This window comes from Trichosurus vulpecula, chromosome 3 (assembly GCF_011100635.1).
Source record: "Trichosurus vulpecula isolate mTriVul1 chromosome 3, mTriVul1.pri, whole genome shotgun sequence".
Taxonomy (NCBI): domain Eukaryota; kingdom Metazoa; phylum Chordata; class Mammalia; order Diprotodontia; family Phalangeridae; genus Trichosurus; species Trichosurus vulpecula.
The window spans coordinates 96,604,922-96,622,713 of NC_050575.1; the positions used below are offsets into that span (position 1 = coordinate 96,604,922).

Genomic DNA, 17,792 nt, shown 5'->3' on the forward strand with positions numbered 1-17,792 from the left:
AGTGTAAGTTCATATTGAGTAGGGATTGTTACATTTATTGTATTTATATCCCTAATGCCAGGCACATATTAAGTCCTTAAGAGTTATTATTTTTCTTTATTCTAAGGAGAGATGAGAAGGATAAGTCTTCTGATCGATGCTGTCTATTATATTTAGTCAATCGTTCACCTAGAAACACCAGGAACTAAAAAATTGAAATATTCGTAATGTGTGTCAGGGATGGGACCATTTTTGTGCAGAGAGGTTGTGCACCCCTGCTACCTGTACTCTCCCATCAGTTGTGCTAACACCTGGGGCTAACATGGGTGCTGGGACCATCTTCACCCCTTTCTCCACACTAGCTGATCTGAGACAGCAGGCCTGTGCACTGCTCAGGTGGAATCCCAACTTGAGAGACTTCAGTATCCTATCTCATCTTCAGCCTTTTTAAGACCTATTGGTTGTGAGGAATACCCTTAAGGGTTGTATTATTTATTGCATTTTAATCCCCAGTGTTTAGCACATGTCTGGTATATCAGGCACTTGGTATATGTTTGTTGATAGATAGGTAAGCCTTAAAATTCCTAAATTACATGTATGTGACCTGTTTCTTCCCTGGTTTATCACAAAATCACTCAGGAAAATTGCTGCTAAAGGTAGGAAATAATGATTAGGAGAATCTGATCAGTTCCCATTCTCAATTTTCTACAAACCTCAGAAATAACCCTAATTCATTTGGGAAAGTGAGTAAGGTACTAATACACATACATAGTAGTATATCAGTGACTCTGAGGGTGTGAATCTTTCAGTTTTGGTCAGATTCCAGTTTCTTCTTGCTGAAGGGCAATGTCTGATCATCTTCTAATAGTGCCATCATTATCCCAATGACCTAGTCAACCTCTCAACCATCTCTGACTCTTCCTTGTCCTTCATCACACCTAATTGATCAGTCATCAGGTCTTGTCCCTTCAGTCTTTCCAATATTGCTAATAATATCTTGGGCTAGTACCACCACCTGCTACCATGGCAGAGAATCACAGACTTTCCCTCCATCTAACCCTCGTTGCCCAATTTTCAGCTGGTCCTGGACATCTCTGCTCAGTTGGCTGCTTAAATTCCCATCCCTACTTCTGCAGGAGATATGGACCCTAGGATCCACTATCTTACTGGTTGGGATCCTCTTATCCTACCATTGTTCTTCATGAGCCCTTGGACTCTGGTATTGGCCTTCCTATTTTGCCTGCCAGAAACCTTTTATCATGGCCTTTTCATCTGCCATGAGGTGACATACGTTTATGTTGTCTTGCCCAATTAGAATGTGAGCTCGTTGAGGGCAGAGACAGTTTTTCTATTTGTATTTCCAGCCCTTAGCACAGTACTTGTAACATAGGACAGGCTTAATAAATGCTTTTCCATTTAATTATAGTCACTCTATCATCTGACTTACTGCACAACTTTATAACTAAAGTCCCTACCTACAGTCCCCATCCAACCTGTCCCACACGTGCAGTTGAAAAGCACAAGACTTGAGTTCAAGTCCCAGCTCTGTCATTTTGTTTGTGACCTTGGGTAAGTCATTTAACCATTATGGGCTTCAATTGCTTCATTTGTAAAACAAGATTGGTTAAGGTGACTTATTAGGTCCCTTCCAACTCTAGATCTATGGTCTTGCGATCTTCCTAAAAGAAGTACCTCATTTACCTGCTCCAAAATTTCCAACGGTTCCCTTTTGTTTATAGGAAACAGTCAAAAGGCCTTTGTATAGCATTCTAGGCCCTCCACAACTGGGTCCCAAACTACCTTACCAACTTCCTCTCCATTGCTCTCCTTTTCACACATTGTTGTGTTTGTCCTTCATTCTCAAAGAGGACTGTGACATCCCATAAATGATGACATGACTTGCAGCTGACTTTGATTTGATGGAGGGCTGCCTTCACAAGTTAGTCCATCGCAAAACTGGGTTCTGCACCTCAGTTCCTTCCATTTCCAACCCCTTGTAAGAATGCCTCTCCTCCTTCTTCTGCCTTCTCAGATTAATTCAACAAGCACTTATCGAGCATATACAATTTGCAAAGCACCATGTCCAAGGAGGTGCCGGAGATACCAGGACACGGAGCTACATTCTACTGGGAGGATAGGACAAGTAACCACCATCGGGCCTCCCTGAGAGGCGCTCTCTGGAAGTCCTGGACCCAGTTTATACACATTTACACGGCGATGAAAATACAGCTAATTTGAGGAGGCAGAGTTCTGTGGTTTAACCAGACTAGACAACTTTCTGCTCCCCACATCTGTCCTGTGTGTAAGGATGTTTGAACGGGAGCTCCTCGATCAGTGTAAGGGAGGAGAGGGGCTCCCTTCCAAGTCTGTCTGTTGGAAGTCATACCCATCTTTTACTCCGTAACTCCAAGGCTGCTTTCCCTGACTCTTGTCACCATTAACCAGGTACCCCCGCTCTCTTTAAATGCCCTTAAGATGTCCCGCGGGGTAAATTAGTTTGGGTCTCCTTCCCCCTACTGAGCCTCCGGATGGTGGGCACCAGGCTTTCTCTGAAGTCGCTTAGTAGATGCTCACTGAATGAATGAATGAATGAATGGCCCGGGGCTGCAGTTTTCGGCACCCGAAGTCAGGCCTGCAGTGGGCGGCCCTGCACAGGGGCGCGGGGGCCATTCCCGGGTTCCAGGCGAGCTTAGTCCACGTGGCTCCCCGGGCCCACTTCCGGGCGGAACCTTTGTGCTGGTACCCGGGGGTAGCCGGCGCGGGAGGACAAACGGACAGGGGAGTCTGGGGGGCGGGGCAGCCGCGGAGACAGCGGCAGCGGCGGCGGCGGCGGCAGCTGGGAGGAGGGCGGGCGCTGGAGGGGCCGGGCCAGGCCGGGGCGGGAAGAGGAGACCCGGGGACTCCCTCCCTCCCTCCAAGCGCCACGGCCTCCCAGGATGTTCCCCTCCCGGAGGAAGGCGGCCCAGCTCCCCTGGGGGGACAGTAGGTGAGCGCCCCCGAACCCGCTCGGTTAGACTCGGCTGTGGATGACTGCCCGATCGCCCGTGCCGGATTCCACGTCTCTCGCTGCCGGGTTCTCCTGGGGGTCGGTGTCTCTGAATCTGTCAGATTCCATCCGTCTAGCTGTCTCTCCCTGACTCCTTCCTTCTCTCTGGGGGTCTGTCGGATCGTGTCTCCATTAATTCCATATCTGCGTCTCCCCTACCACATTGTCTCCGGGATCTCTGTCGGATGCCGTCTCTCTCTCTGTCTCACTCCCTGTCTCGTCTCTTCGTGTCTGTCTTTGGCTCTTTGTATCCGTTTCTCTCTCCTTCCCCTCTTTTTCTCCGCCTTCCCCCATGTTTTTGTGTGTCCCTCTTTTCTGCCTCAGTTTCTTTTTTCTCTCTTTCTATGTCTGCCTCTCTCTGTTGGTGCCTCTGTCTCTGTTTGTATGTATCTCTCTGTTTGTTCTTAGCTTCCCACTCCTTTTTTTCATGGCAGACTCAGGCCTAGAACTTGGGTCTTTTGACTTGGGTCTGTGCATCCCAATAATCGTCCTACTTCATCATCATCACACTACCACCCAGGGAATAATCTGAAGGGATTCCCAGCTTCCTTTGGGTAGAACTGAGACCATATTCATCCCATACTTTTAGTTGGATTTGTTTTTCCCTGAATACTTTACTCACCATTTGCCTTCATTAAAAGTGGGAACTTTGTGAAGGGTCAACACATAGGCGCTTAAAGCTGAAGCACCCACCAGCAAACAGCACTATACCTGGGAGAGAGAATCAGGGTTTAGGAATCTGGCCACCACAGGGGGCTCCCATGGAGTACGAGGCCTTACTCCCTCCTCCCTTGATCTCATCTTATGCACGAGGCCTCTGGCATCCCTGTGGAAAGGAAGTCAGTAGGACCAAAGTGTCTTCAGGAGATGGAAGGAACATAGGGATGTTTACTGGTTCTTTTCCCTTCCCACTAATCTAGTTGCAGGAAAGCCTGCACATTTTGGGTCTGCCAACAGGCTGCAACAAGTTGCTCTTGGCCATAGACTCAGGTAATTGAAGAACTTGTCAGTTTCTTCACCAGTAAAATGAGAGGGTTAGACCATATGATTACTAAGGGGCCTTCATCGTTCTCACGGTCTCTGCAGCTTTGTGTTTCTCTGAACTCTAGCCCTTGGTAAGGGAAGTACCCAGGAGGTTTATGATCCTAGTGCTGGGGATAGACTAGGGTGGGTGGCTCAGCAGTGTTTTAGCTTGCATGGTTCCTTCAGGCACCGGGGTAAGTGAGCTGTGTTCTGTATAATAGTGGCTTGCCTCTTTCCACCCAAAGGTGGGGAAGGCTTCTCTGTTCCTCTCCTTTCTCCCCTCCCTGCCCCCAGAAAGAGCTTCAAGTGCTGAGGAGATTATCTAGAAGTTCCAACCTTCCTAGGCAACATTCAGGATCTGCATATGCTCCTCCCTATTGGAGGCCAGCTCAGCCTGATGGTAAGGGGTAAGTCAGTGCCTCTTCCCAGGGGCCATTGCTTGGCCTTTCCCTAGATTGCATGTGGTGAAGCTTCACTCTTTGCTTCTGGGACTACAGGTTTCCACATAATCAGCTGTGCCTATAGGGAAGATTTACAGTTGATTTGGTGCGTAAGGGAGGAGGCATCTGGTTAAAACCAACTTTGTATTGGCTTATCTTAAAGGTGACTGGCATTGTGGTTAGACTCTTGAACTTGAAGTCAGGAAAGCCTGGATTCAAATCATCTCCAGTCCTTATTAGCTGTATAAATCTGGACAAGTCACATAACCTCTCTGACCATCAACTCCTCATCTTTAAGCAGGGGTGGTGATAATATCTGCATTATAGGGTCGTTTTGAGAATCAAATGAGATAATGTACGTAAAGTACATTACAAACTTTAAAAGCATTATATAAATATGAGATATTTAATTATGTATTAAAGTGGGAGTAACAGGGAGAACCACCTTTGTCCTCGAAAGATCTGTCAATCACCAGGTCCTAATATTAAGTCCTAATTATGTATGTATTACTATTCTAGGTACCTAGTAGGATAAGTATAGGGGTGGAAAGAAGAATAAGACACTGTGTTACAGTGAAAGGAATATAAAATTTGGAGGCAAGAAGACCTAGGTTTGAAATCTAGCCCTTCTGCTTGCTGTCTGTGTGACCTTGGGCAAGTCCCTTTACCAACCCTGGGCCTCAGTTTCCTTATCTGTAAGGTCCCTTCCAACTCTAAATTTTATGACTCAGTCTCTCACAAGCAATTTATAATCTGTCTGGGAAGATAGACACAGGAAAACAATAAGAGAATTATCAGGAACTGAACTATGTGCTCCTAATCCTACATCGAGAGTTTAATTAAGTAGAGCAAATAATTGAATATTTGTAAGATGCTTAACCCCTAATAGAATCCCAGAATCTCGGGGTTGGAAGGGAATCTCTCTTCTAGGCTACATGTCGTCAGTTCCTTCAACCTGACTTCTTATCATACATCAGATTCCTTCACCATCTTGAATGCCTCCTCTGGACAGTCTTCAGTTTGTCAGCATCCTTCCTAAAATGTGGCGCCTTGAACTGAACACAGCAGTCCGGATGTGGTCTGACCAGGGCAGGGTCAGGCAGGACCAGAACCTTCCTCGTCCTGGAGACTGTGTTTTTTAAGTAGAGCCTAAGGTCCCACTCGCTTTTTTTGCTTCTGTGTTACACACCAGGGACTCACACTGACACTGTTGTCCACTAAGACCCCCAGATCTGTTTCAGGTCAGAACTTCTTCCTAGCTACACTTTCTCCATTTTGCTTTTGGGAAGTAATATTTTGAATCTAAGTATGATATTTTACATTTATCTTTGCTAAATTTTATCTTAAGACCATAGGGTTAATGACGGAAGAGACTTGTTTAGGTCGTCAAACCCAGCTTCCTCATTAGATTTGTCCCAGGTTTCTAGTTTGTTGAAATTTCTTTTGGATTTTAACTTGTGTTAGCTAACTTGCCTACCTGGGATCTATTCAATCCAAGGCATTGATTAGAATGTTAAATGCCACAGGGACAAGGACGGGTCCCTGGAGCATTCCACTAGAGACCTTCTGTGTTGACATCAAACCATTAATAATAATCCTTGGCTCTAGCCATTCAGCTAGTTCTGAATCCATCTAATTGTACTGTTATTTAGCCAATGTTTACCTATTTTGTCCACAAGGATACTGCACGAGATTTTGTCAAGCACTTTGTAAAAGTCTAGGTTGACCAAATCTATAGCATTACATTGAACGGCCAGTCTGGTAAACTTGTCAGAAAGGATATGGGGTTAGTCCGGGATGGCCTGTTCTTGATGAAGCCGTTCTGGCTCTCTATGAGGAGTTTCCTTTTCTACATATCTATTAATTACTCTCTTTGATAATAAGTTCTATAATTTTTCCAGGAATCAAAGTTAAGCTTATCTGCCCATAGTTTGCAGGCTACATTTTTTCCCCTTTTTTGAAAAGTTGAGATGTTTGTTCTTCTGCAATCCTGCCACATCTCTCCTATCTGTATGATCTTTCAGAGATCTTTTACAGTGAGTGCAGTGTATCAGCAATCATATTTTAGAGTTTTGGTATTTTTTCTGTATGCTAAGATGTTTGTCAGGGCCTGGTCACTTAAGGGAAGTTAAGTACCTTCTTACTATCGCCTTACTTATCTTGAGTTTCAGCTCCCTATTAGACTTTTCTATTTCACTCTTACGATCCAAAAATTATTTTCTTTGGAAAAGAAGATAAAAGCAAAGTAAAAGTTGAATAACTATCTTCTCTCCGTTGTTCATTATTATCCCATCCACCCCAAGCAGTGATCTCACACCTTCCTTGTCTGTAATGTTCTCCACTGGCCCTGGATTATTTTGAACTTTAGAGCTCTTGATAATATTTTTATAGAACCTTGATAACATTTTTGTTTTCCTATATCACTCTGTCTTTCCTCTATTTTTTATCTTTATACAAAAATTCCCTGTGTATCTACAGTGCAGCTTCTAGGACTATGTAAATGTAGCACCTATATAGCAGTGGATCCCGCTGACTCTTACCCTCCGTGCTGGGTTACTCACCCCAACCAGTCCTCATGCTGGTAGTTCTGGAGTTCCCACGGATGGGCCCACCATTCCACCATTTGCTGTTCGTCTTCTGGTCTTTGCTGTTCTGCTGGACACATCCACTCCTTTTCTGCTCTTGGCAGTGACAAGATCTAATTCACAATAACCCTTAACAGGGGGCTGGGAAAGGAATATGCTATTGTAGTGATGAGTATTTCCCATAAGCTGGACAACTGCCAGCCTTCTCAGATCTTCAAATAGCAGGGAATTTTGCTTTGTCCAGGAACCTCCCAGCCTTTTCTTCCAGCAAAGCAGCAGGCATCTGGTGGCTCAGTGGATAGTGCACTGATTCTGGAGTTAGGATGCCCTAAGTTCAAATTCAGCCTCAGGCACTTAGTAGCTGTGTGACCCTGAGAAAATCACTTAACCTCTGTTTGTCTCAGTTTCTTCAACCGTAAAGCTGGGATGATAACAGCATCTACTACATAAGCTTGTTGTGAAGATCAAATGAGATAATATTTAGGAAAAAAAAAAGTGCTTAGCACAGTGCCTGGTACACAGTAAGCACTATATAAATGCTTATTCTCTTTCCTCCCCACAGCAAACTCACAGCAAAACTTCTCAGGTTGGCTTTCTGGACAATGCAGAAGAACCCAGCAAGCTCTTCAACAAGATTCTTTGTGTTTCATTCAGCTTTCAGCTAACCAAGTCTGTTCTCACTATAAAGCCTTCTTTCCCCCTCTCTTTCCCCCTCTCACATCAGAACTGGTGATAGAGGGCAACCAGGCACCTCTATGATTTCACCTTTTTCAAGCTGTCGATGGTGAGGGCAATAGCTCACGTTGGAGCAGATCTCAACTTTGCTTCCGTCAGCCACCTCCTGGCATTTGCTTTAGCAAAACCACAGAACAGTGCCTCTGTTTCAGTCTGCAGACTTCCAGCAAGGCAGCTGAAGCCTTCCTGCTAGCTGATTCTGCCGGCTTCTTAGCTCAGTTCCTTAAAGCTGGTTTCTTTCAATATTCCTACAGCCTTCTTAACTGCCTCCGATGCTTCAAATCAGAGCCTCTTGGTGGTCAGTGACTCCTCTTTCCCTTAGTAGATAAAACATGAAATCTGCCTTTCTGTCCATTTTGAACCCAGTAGTTCTTCTTGGTGAGTTAGAACCTTCCAGACCTTAAAAACAGCCACATGTCAGTGAACTGAAGGATCACAATGCCCTGTGACCTCAGGTATTTCTCTGCCCTCAAGTTCAGCCATCCAAGTCTATCTGTTCCCAGAGCAATCTGTGGTCTTTCCTTCGTGTTTGTTTTAAAGCTATGTTTCTTCAAACTTGGATATATTCAGTTTTTCATACCCCAAAGTTCTCTTCTTGCCCTTTTCAGCACCCAGACTGTTCACCTATGAAAGGAGAAGCACTGAAATAATGATGAGTGTTCTATCTACTTCCATTGAATTAGTCATAACTGTGTGTTTGTGGTGAGGGAAAAATAAGAAACGGATCCATGATACATGGCAGAACTGAGTAGTTTAATTCAATGCCCATCTAATAAGTGCTTATTCAATTTAGCAAACATTTATTAAGCACCAACTATGTGCCAAGCACTGTGCTAAGCACTGGGGATACAAAAAAAGGCAAAAAACAGTCCCTGTCCTTAAAGAGCTCACAATCTAAGGAGGGAGGGGACAGCATGCATACCACTATATACAGAGCAAGCTATATACCTGATAAATAGGAAGTAATTAATGGAGGGAAAGGCACTAGAATTAAGAGGGGGTTGATGAAGGCTTTGTGTAGAAGGTAGGATTTCAGTTGGGACTTACAGGAAGTCAGGGAGGTCGGAGTGAAGGAGGAAGATCGTTCCAGGCATAGAGGATAGCCAGAGAGAATGTCCAGAGCAAGGAGATGGAACAGCCAAGAGACCAGTGTCGCTGATAAGGGGATAAGGTGTAAGAAGACCCGAAAGGCAGGAGGGGACTAGGTTATGAAGGGCTTTGAACGCCTTTGTATTTGCTCCTGGAGTTTATTGAGTAGATGATGGTCAGACCTGCACTTTAGGAAAATCTCTTTCATGGCTAAATAGAAGACGGGTTGGAGTGGGGGGGACCGGAGGCTGGCAGATCCCTAGCAGGCTAATACAATAATCCAGGTGCGAAGGCCTGTGCCAGAGTGGTGGCGGTCAGAGCAGGGAAGGCACCATATTTGGGAGATGATACAAAGGTGAAATCAACAATCCTTGGGGGGGTGGAGGTGGTAAGAGATAATGGGGAATCCAGGAGGAATCCGAGGTCAAAAGCTTGAGGGATTGGCAGGATGGTGTTGCCCTGTGCAGTAATAGGGACGGCAGGAAGGGTGGGGTGGGAATTTAGGGGGAACGAATTCTCTTTTGGACCTAATTGAGTTTAAGATGTATATTGGACATCCAGTTAAAGATGTCTGAAAGGCAGTTAGAGATATAAAGTTGGAGGTCAGCTGAGAAATTGAGGCAGGAAAGGCAGATTTGAGAATCATCACCGTGAAGATGGGTAATTAAGTCCTTGGGAGCTGTTGAGATTACCAAGTGAAGAGAGAGAAGAGAGGAGGACCCAGAATAGTACCCAGAGGGAACACCCACAGTTTGAGGGTGTGATCTGAGGGAGGATTCAGCAAAGGAGACAGAGAAGGAGTGGTCAGATAGGTAGGAGGAGAACCAGGAAAGAGAAAGTCCTGAAAACATAGAGAAAAGAGTACCTAGAAGGAGAGAGTGATCAACAGTGTCAGAGGTTACAGAGAGGACAAGCAGAAAACGGATGGAGAAAAGGCTTTTGGATTTGGCAACTAGGAGATCACGAGTAACTTTGGAGAGAGCCTGCTGTACAAAGGACTGTCATGGACACACAGAATTTGAGACACACACAACACAGACCCTGCTTTCAAGTTGCTTATAGTGGTGTGGGGGAATTCATCCACATAACAGCGACGTAAGAGAGAGATCCAAGCACAGTGGTCTGAGGAATTTAAGGAGAGAGAGCACTTTTACCTGGGATCAGGGAAGGTTTCATGGAGGATGTGATACCTGAACGGGACCTTGAAGAAAGGAATTTTAACAGATGAAGAGAGGCCTTGAGCAAAAGCACAGAGGTGGGAGAGTTTTGGATGAGAAGTAGTAGTGGTGAGAACCTAGAATTTATGTTTAAAGGAGCAGGAGGATGAGGTAAGGCTGGAAGGCTGGAGCAAGAATGTGGAAAGCCTTGAATGCCCTGTTTATATTTTATGTGGTAGACAATGGGTACATCACCAACGCGATACCCACAGCAGCTGCTGCAAATAGGCTGGCATGTTTAGAGGTTAGAATCGTAAGATATAACAGACTCTAGCTCAGAGACAAAACCAAGACATTTATCCAAACACCAGAAAGCCAACTCTACCATAGTAATAAAGAAGCTTATGCACATTAACAATGCAGGGAGCACCTCCATCCCCAAGCTTCCCTCCATCAGGCCTCCCCACAAACAAGCTCCCTTAAGCAAAATCACTCCCTCTCTCACTTCCTGCCCCACCCGTACAGCAAACTCCTCCAGGCTTCTGGGACTCAGGCTTCCATGGGACTGCCTCAGAGCAGGTCATACAGGCCTATTAATGGATGGGAAAGATCCTCCCATTCCCATCAACATAACAGTAGGAAACAGTCTTAGGGTTTTAAGTTGATTGGTGACATCATTAATAAGCTGGGATTGGAAAAGGAATGCACAGGAGGCTCTTCTCACAGTAGTGTAACACAAGTAATGAGACCTTGAACTAGGATAGTTGCCATGAGATCAGAAAGGAGGGGCCAGACATGAGAGTTGTTTTGGCGGTTGAATCAGTAGGACTTGCCAACTGACTAGATGTAAGGGGTTGAGTTAAGGAACAGTTTAAACTGCATGAGAGAAAACAAGAAGTTGAGGGATGCGTAAGTTTTTGGGAAAAAAGACAATGAGTTCAGTTTTGTATTGAGTTTGTACTCAGTTTATACTGAGCCCGAGGCACTCAGAGAAGCTCCTGGGGGTGATATTCAGCAGGAAGGTGTCAGAAGAGACAGACCTAAGCTATGGGATTTCAGAGACTGAATGGCAAGATTGTTTCTAGCTTCAGAAAACCAGGGAAGATTGCACTGAGGAAGGTGCATTTGAACTGGGCTTTGAAGGAAGGGACGTATTTTGACAAGTGGAAGAGTAGTCTAGGTGGAAGTTATGCCAAACACTGTGCGGAAGTGAGAGAGTGTGTGGCTGGGATAGCAGGAGACAACAGTGGAAAGGTAAATTGAGACCAGTTCATGGGAGAGATTTGAATCCTGATTTGAAGAGTTTGGCCCTTGGGCGTTTGGGAATCACTGAAGGATTTTCAGCAGGAGAATGACAGTTAAGACTTTAGATGGAGAAGATGACGGTATCATGTATGGAATCAAGTGGAGGAAGAAAGACTAGAGGATGGTTAGGAGGCTATCATAATCATCTAAGCAAGACATAAGGGGCTGGACCATTTGGGGAGCCATGAGAAAAGATGGGTTGGATTTGAGAGACACTGTTGAGGTAGAGTCTTTGGTATAACAGGAAGGCAGAGAAGAGAGAGCTCATTATGACCTGGGGTGTTTAGAGAAGACGTATGAAGGAGGCGACCCTTAAGGGGTTGTGTCTTAAAGGATTAGTAGGATTCAGATGGGTGTTCTGGGCTGGAGGAAGAGCTTGAGCAAAAGTATTTGAAGCTGTTTTGCACTAACCTTCCAAAACCTCTTGAGCAAGCGTATGTAACTAAGGGGAGCTTGAGGCATCTTCCTGCAGTTGGGGCCCATAGAGCAGGGAAACTGGCAGTGCTAGTGCTGATGTCCTGATGCATGAGGATGAAGAACCCCAGGCTCCAGGCTCAGTAGGCTTCCATCTCCACCTCTTGAGCCCCGATTCCTCTGCTCAGCCACATCTGCCCTGATTCTAGCCTTTACTCTTCACCCCAGGTCTCTCCTGCCTCGGAAGTACAGTGTGTTCCAGCTGTTCTTTGCCTGCCTGTTCCTGGCCTTCCTCTCCTTGCTCTGGCTGCAGCTCAGTTGCTCAGGTGACATGAGCCAGGCAGGGCAGGGGCAGGAGCTTGTCAGCCCTCCAAAGGCCTGCCCCTATGAGCCTCCAGTCTCTTTGGAGGAGGACCCCTCCTGGGCGCCCCACCGCCTTGCAGTGCTGGTGCCGTTCCGTGAACGCTTCGAGGAGCTCCTGGTCTTCGTGCCCCACATGCACCATTTCCTGAGCAAGAAAAAGATCCGACACCACATCTTTGTGCTCAACCAAGTGGATCACTTCAGGTAGAACAACGAGGCTGGTCCTTCTAGCCGGTGGTGGGGAAGGTGTGGGAACAGGAAAAGGGAGACGAAAGTTGAGGAAAGAACGTTCCAGCCGACTCAGCAGTCGCCTTCTATCTCTGGCTGTCGTGCTCTTTGTTTCCCCGTCCATCTTCCTCAGATCTTTCTCTGGGCTTATGCTGCTCCCCAGGTCTGACCTGGGCTAAGTGCCCCCTGCTGACCCCCTCCCCAAGCCATGCAGAAGCTCACAGGGGAAGATGGGAGAGGCAGCCTGATGTCTTAGGAGGGCTAGGAGGCAGGAGAACTGAGTGCTGGTCCCAGCCCTGCTGGTGTAGTGGCTCAATCACTTGGTACCTTTTAAGCCTCAGATAAGTCCCTTAACCTTTCTGGGCCTCAGTTTTGTCATCTGTAAAATGAGTGGATTACACTAGATAGTCTCGCAGATCCCTTCCTGGCATCAGTGTTCTCTGGTTGGGCCCTTAAGGCCCCTTGTAGCTCTGAAGCCTGTGATCCTACGAACTTACCCATTATGTGTCCTTGGGCAAGCCACTAACCTCCTTCAACCTCCTTCACCTCTCTATTGGAATTGTCAGAAGGATTAAATGAAATGATGAATGTAAAAGCATCCTGAAAACTATGAAGTATTCTTGTGCCCCCCAAGACCCCTCTCTCCCCCAGGGGGTGCCCGCTTTGTAGCTGCTCACATGCCCTCCTGTCCCCTGGAAGGTTTAACCGGGCATCGCTGATCAATGTGGGCTTCCTGGAGAGTGGGAACAGCACTGACTACATAGCCATGCATGACGTGGACCTGCTGCCCCTCAATGAGGAGCTGGACTACAGCTTTCCCGAGGCAGGGCCCTTCCATGTGGCCTCCCCAGAGCTCCATCCCCTCTATCACTACAAGACCTACGTGGGTGGCATTCTGCTTCTCACCAAGCAGCATTACCAGTTGGTGAGGCCTGGGCCCTTCCCTGGGGAGGCAGGTGGAGAGACGAGAGTCGTTCCCCGAGCAGAAGCTGGCTGTGATACATAGGGACCTGGGAGGTGGGGGCCCCAGTAGGCAACTTGGAGGTTTCCAGCGTGCTAGCCTGGGTAGGGGGGCGGGGAGGAAGACCAGGGCTGTGGTCAGGAAAGCGAGGAAGATCAAGCTAAGTGATGCCATTTTGTTTCTGTCAGTGCAATGGGATGTCCAATCGCTTCTGGGGCTGGGGCCGGGAAGATGACGAGTTTTACCGGCGCATTAAAGGAGCCGGTCTCCAGGTAATAATCATCCAAGTCCAGGCTTTCTTATTCCCTGGGCCGTATCCTCAGCAAAGCGCTGCTGGCTTGAGGCCTTGTTTCCGCCCTCATCTAGCACACCCCTTCTTTCTTTGGAGGTATCTGCATAGTTAAAAAAAACTGGGGGACTAGGAGTCACTCATAGCCGTGTGACCTTGGACTACTCACATATACTCCTGGGTCTCAGTTGGACTAGATGACCTCTGAGGTCCTTCTTGGTTTCAGTGTCCTCTCAGTCTTTGGTGGGGATCCCTGCCTTGCCCCTTCTCTGGACTTTTGTCCAGTTGATCTAGTGAAATACTGTTTGTGAAAGCAAAGTGATAAAATGATTGTAACAGTAACTCTCATAATTTTCCTCGCACTAATCCTCTGAGGCAGCTAGTATTTTGATATTTCTGTCTTCAGGATAAAGAAGTCAAGGCTCACAGAAGTTAGTTGAGTTGTCCAGGAGCACCCCGCTAGGAAGCGGTCAATCGGTGCCTTAGCAGATACGATCACATGGTCATAGGATTCAGAGCTGGGAAGGACCTTTGGAGAGGACCTACTGCAGCCACACTAATTTTAGAGATGAGAGAACCGAGCTTCAGGCTGTGATTGCCCAAGGTCTCTCACATCCTCTGACTGTCCACATGCAGTGCTCTTTCCCCTCCACCACACTGCCTACCTCCAGGTCCACTGCTCATCTTCTAGGACAGGGTTTCAGGAAGGGGACAGTGCAGAAGTGGGAGAGGGGCCCAATTTGAAATTGCTCTGTCTTGGTCTTCTCTAGCTTTTCCGTCCCTCAGGAATCAAAACTGGGTATAAAACATTCCGCCACCTACACGATCCTGCCTGGCGGAAGAGAGACCAGAAGCGCATTGCAGCTCAGAAGCAGGTACTCTGGGTTCCTGAAGAGGAGAGATGATGTCAGGGTGGGGGGCTTGGGTGGGGGGGGCAGCTGCCTGGAAGAGACCCCCCCTACTTGACCCAGGATGGGCCCAGATGACTTTCTGTGCTTTTTGCTTCTCACTTACAGCATATAGGCTCTTAGAGCTGGAAGGGGTCTTAGAGATCATCATATCCAGCCTCCTTCCTCCTCATTTTACAGATGAGAAACTGAGGCCCAGAAAGATCATTTGACTTTTGAAGTTCTCATAGATAATAAATGGCAGAGCTAGTTGTTAACCTAAGTCCACTGATTCCAAATCTGGTATTTTCCCATTATACTGCTTCCAAAGCAGAGCTAATTTTCCCTTCTCTTGACCATAAAGCCTGCACCGTCTTGGCCTCAAGGAAAGAAACAGGTCCTTCCTCAGAGATCCATTTTCTACCCTTTTCAGCTGTTACTGGTCTGAAGGAGTTGAGTGCCCCCTTACGTGGTTCCAGTATGTCAGAACCTTCAGGATGCTGGGAGAGTCCTGGTAGGGCTCCTGTGATCCAGGTCAGGAATTTGAGCAATCCTTCTTTTTCCCCAGGAACAGTTCAAGCTGGACCGGGAAGGGGGGCTGAACAGTGTACGTTACCACCTTGATTCTCGTACCCTGGTGACAGTAGCCGGAGCGCCCTGCACAGTTCTCAACATTGCACTGGACTGTGATGCAGCTGACACACCCTGGTGTGCATTTGACTGAGGGGGACGTGGCTAGCACCATCTCAGTCTGCTTGGCTGGTGTCTGGCCCCAGGAGAGCTTTGTTACTACTGGAGGGAGACCTTCAGTGGGTGGAGGCTGAAGCTAAGGTATGCTTAGGACCAGCACCCACTTAGATGTGGCTCGGCTTCAAGCGATGGGAGGAAATCTGAGCCACCTTGGCTCTGCTACGTAGCTGTGCTTCTTCTGGAGACTGATGCAGCCTGATGTAAAGGTCCACAAGTACTCTTGGACCAAACACTCAGTTGTTATCCCTGCCCTATGGGCAGTTAAAAGAGATTACAGATTGGAAAGAGGCTGGGGTACAGAATCTTTGACTCTAGTTCCGTGGGCTTGTTATACCTGGCCTCCTTCCCCAGCAGGAGGCTCTTTCTGCCTTTTGGCCTCTTCTGCCCTTGTGCCCAGTACAGGTACGTGCACACCATAGGTGCTTAATAAACATTTGAGTTTGGGATTTTCAGCCTCACTTTCCTATTAACTCAGTAATGCTCCTGCTGGGGCTGTCCACAGGCTCCTCTTGACTTCCTACCACTCCCTGGTTCTGGGAGACCCTTCTTGGGTCTTCCATGGTGAAAAGCCAGACTGAGGGAGTGAAAGCACACATTGTGTTGAGGGGATTTAGGTGACCAGAATCAGGGTATCCCCTCAAGTCAACCTGGCCTTCACTCTTTACCTCCAGGCCCAGTGTGAAGCTTCCAGAGACGTCCTGGAGACCAACGCTGTCCTCTGCCTGGGGGAAAAAGGAGTCAGATGGAAAGTGCTCCTGCTCTTCTCTCTCAGGGTTGTCACCTTGTTAAGATGGGATGGTAGGCTGGAGTTGGTTTCTGGCCTTGGGGAAATTTTTTAAGAAAGAGGACAGTTGATTAGCAGCCCAGCATCATAAAAGCAGATGGTGCACACTGCTCAGGCCTCTGTCGTGGGCCAAATTGAACTGTTCCTGGAAAGAAAGAAGAATTGCCAAACTCTTGACCTTGATTTCTGGGGTCAGAAGACCCTGTCCAGGAGGTTTCCAGGGGTCTAAAAGGGATGAGAGCCTGTCACCATCAAGGCCCCAGCCTGCCAACCTGGCAGCAGCCAAGATGCTTAGATTCCTTTGAGTGTGAATCCACACTGCCATTTAGTAGCTGTTTGAACCTGGACAAATCACTTAACCTCTCTGAGACTCAGTTTTCTTATCTGTGAAATGAGGGTGATAATACTTGCTCTGCCTACCTCACAAGGTCTTTGTTGGAAAAAAAAAAAGCACTTTATTAAAACTCAAAGAATAGTTATTCTATAAGTCCTGTATATTATTATTATTATGTAGGTCCTGTCTCTTTTATACTCTGAAAGGCTTCCACATTACATTCTCAGCATTGGCTAGTATATGAATGACCAAGTATTTGAGGGAGGCTTTTTTACTGTTTTATAGAAGTGGGGGGGACTAAGGCTCAGGACAGGAGAAGGGGATCACCACATCTTCCCTGCGTTTAGGTCATCAAGTAGCGTTCATCAGTTTGTGGTGGATACAAAAATACAAAAAATACAGTGTCTCTACCCTTAGGGTGCTTCCTTAGGGAAATCAGGCTAACATGTGAGCAGTGAAGTCTCAGCCCCAGGCAGATATGGTCCTGTGCGGGGGAGTGGGGTACACACAGTGAAGTGATAGGGACGAATGGAGGAGGGGAGCCTGGAGGGATTAGAATTTCAATTCCATACAACAACCAAGTATTTGAAAGGCTTTTGGGAAGAACACAAAAGTAAGTAAGATGTATGCCTCACCCCCAAGGAGCTCTGTAGTTTAGTGGGCACGGACACAAATATTAACAACTAACATCTACGGCACTTAGCGTATGCCAGGCACTGTATCAAGCACTTTACAATTATTTAGTCCTCGCAACAACCTTGGGAGATAGGGGCTATTATTATCCCCATTTTACAGATAAGGAAACTGAGGCAAGCAGAGGTTACATGATTTGCCTCCAGGTCACATAGCTAGTAAGTGTCTGATAAAAATAATTGTTATACAAAAGGAGGTTATCCTAGGCAAGGTGGGTGTGAGCAGAAGTGCAGGAACAGAAATGAGCATGGCATTTTGGGGGGACAGTAAGGAGACCCCTTTTTAGACTGAGAATCAGGCTGGGTAGTTTGACAATGGAGGAAGGTGCCTGGAAGTAGGGAACCTTTCAAGAGACTCTTGCAGGTGTGGTGATGAGTCCTGAACCAGAGTGGAGACCCTGGGGATGGGGAGGAGGGAGCAGATCCAGGAGACGTCACAAATTAAAAATGGACAGGACTTAAGGACAGATTTACTTTTAGAGGATGAAGGAGAAAGAACAACTCAGAGACAACTGAAGACATGCCTGGGAAGAGGAGGGTGGGCCGCAGTTGAGTGTGGGAAGAGAAGAATGAGGCCCTGAAGAGGAAGTAGTTCAAGAGGGAGGAGGAGGGAGTGATGTCATGGCCAGGGGAGCAGAAGATGGGGCTGGTCAGCGGTATCAGCTGCTGTAGAAACACCAAAGATGAAGACTGGGAAAAGGCCATCGGACAGGTGGACAGTGGAGGCAGAG

At 47.0% G+C, this 17,792-nt stretch overlaps 1 protein-coding gene across 3 annotated transcripts; it reads left to right on the forward strand.

Annotated features, from left to right (window-relative positions):
* Window positions 1-2,844: 2,844 nt before the first annotated feature.
* On the forward strand, window positions 2,845-16,425 carry B4GALT7 (beta-1,4-galactosyltransferase 7). Of its 3 annotated transcripts, XR_005009826.1 has the most exons (7): window positions 2,983-3,064; window positions 12,002-12,340; window positions 13,064-13,289; window positions 13,514-13,597; window positions 14,385-14,489; window positions 15,070-15,653; window positions 15,923-16,425. XR_005009826.1 is itself a non-coding variant. In XM_036748232.1 (6 exons), exons 1-6 carry the CDS (start codon window positions 2,916-2,918, stop codon window positions 15,223-15,225), a joined length of 960 nt encoding a protein of 319 aa, XP_036604127.1. In that variant the 5' UTR covers window positions 2,845-2,915; the 3' UTR covers window positions 15,226-16,425. The 3 variants fall into 3 exon arrangements, 2 of the variants coding, with proteins under 2 accessions (XP_036604127.1, XP_036604126.1); XM_036748232.1 differs by lacking the exon at window positions 2,983-3,064 and adding an exon at window positions 2,845-2,965 and having other exon boundaries at window positions 15,070-16,425; XM_036748231.1 differs by having other exon boundaries at window positions 15,070-16,425.
* Window positions 16,426-17,792: the final 1,367 nt, after the last annotated feature.

Coding starts and splice junctions, on each gene's coding strand:
- B4GALT7 (XM_036748231.1), top strand. CDS start 3,006: ATGACTGCCCGATCGCCCGTGCCGGATTCCACGTCTCTCGCTGCCGGG. Junction 3,065..12,001: donor GCTGCCGGGTTCTCCTGGGG/GTCGGTGTCTCT, acceptor TCTTCACCCCAG/GTCTCTCCTGCCTCGGAAGT. Junction 14,490..15,069: donor GCATTGCAGCTCAGAAGCAG/GTACTCTGGGTT, acceptor CTTTTTCCCCAG/GAACAGTTCAAGCTGGACCG.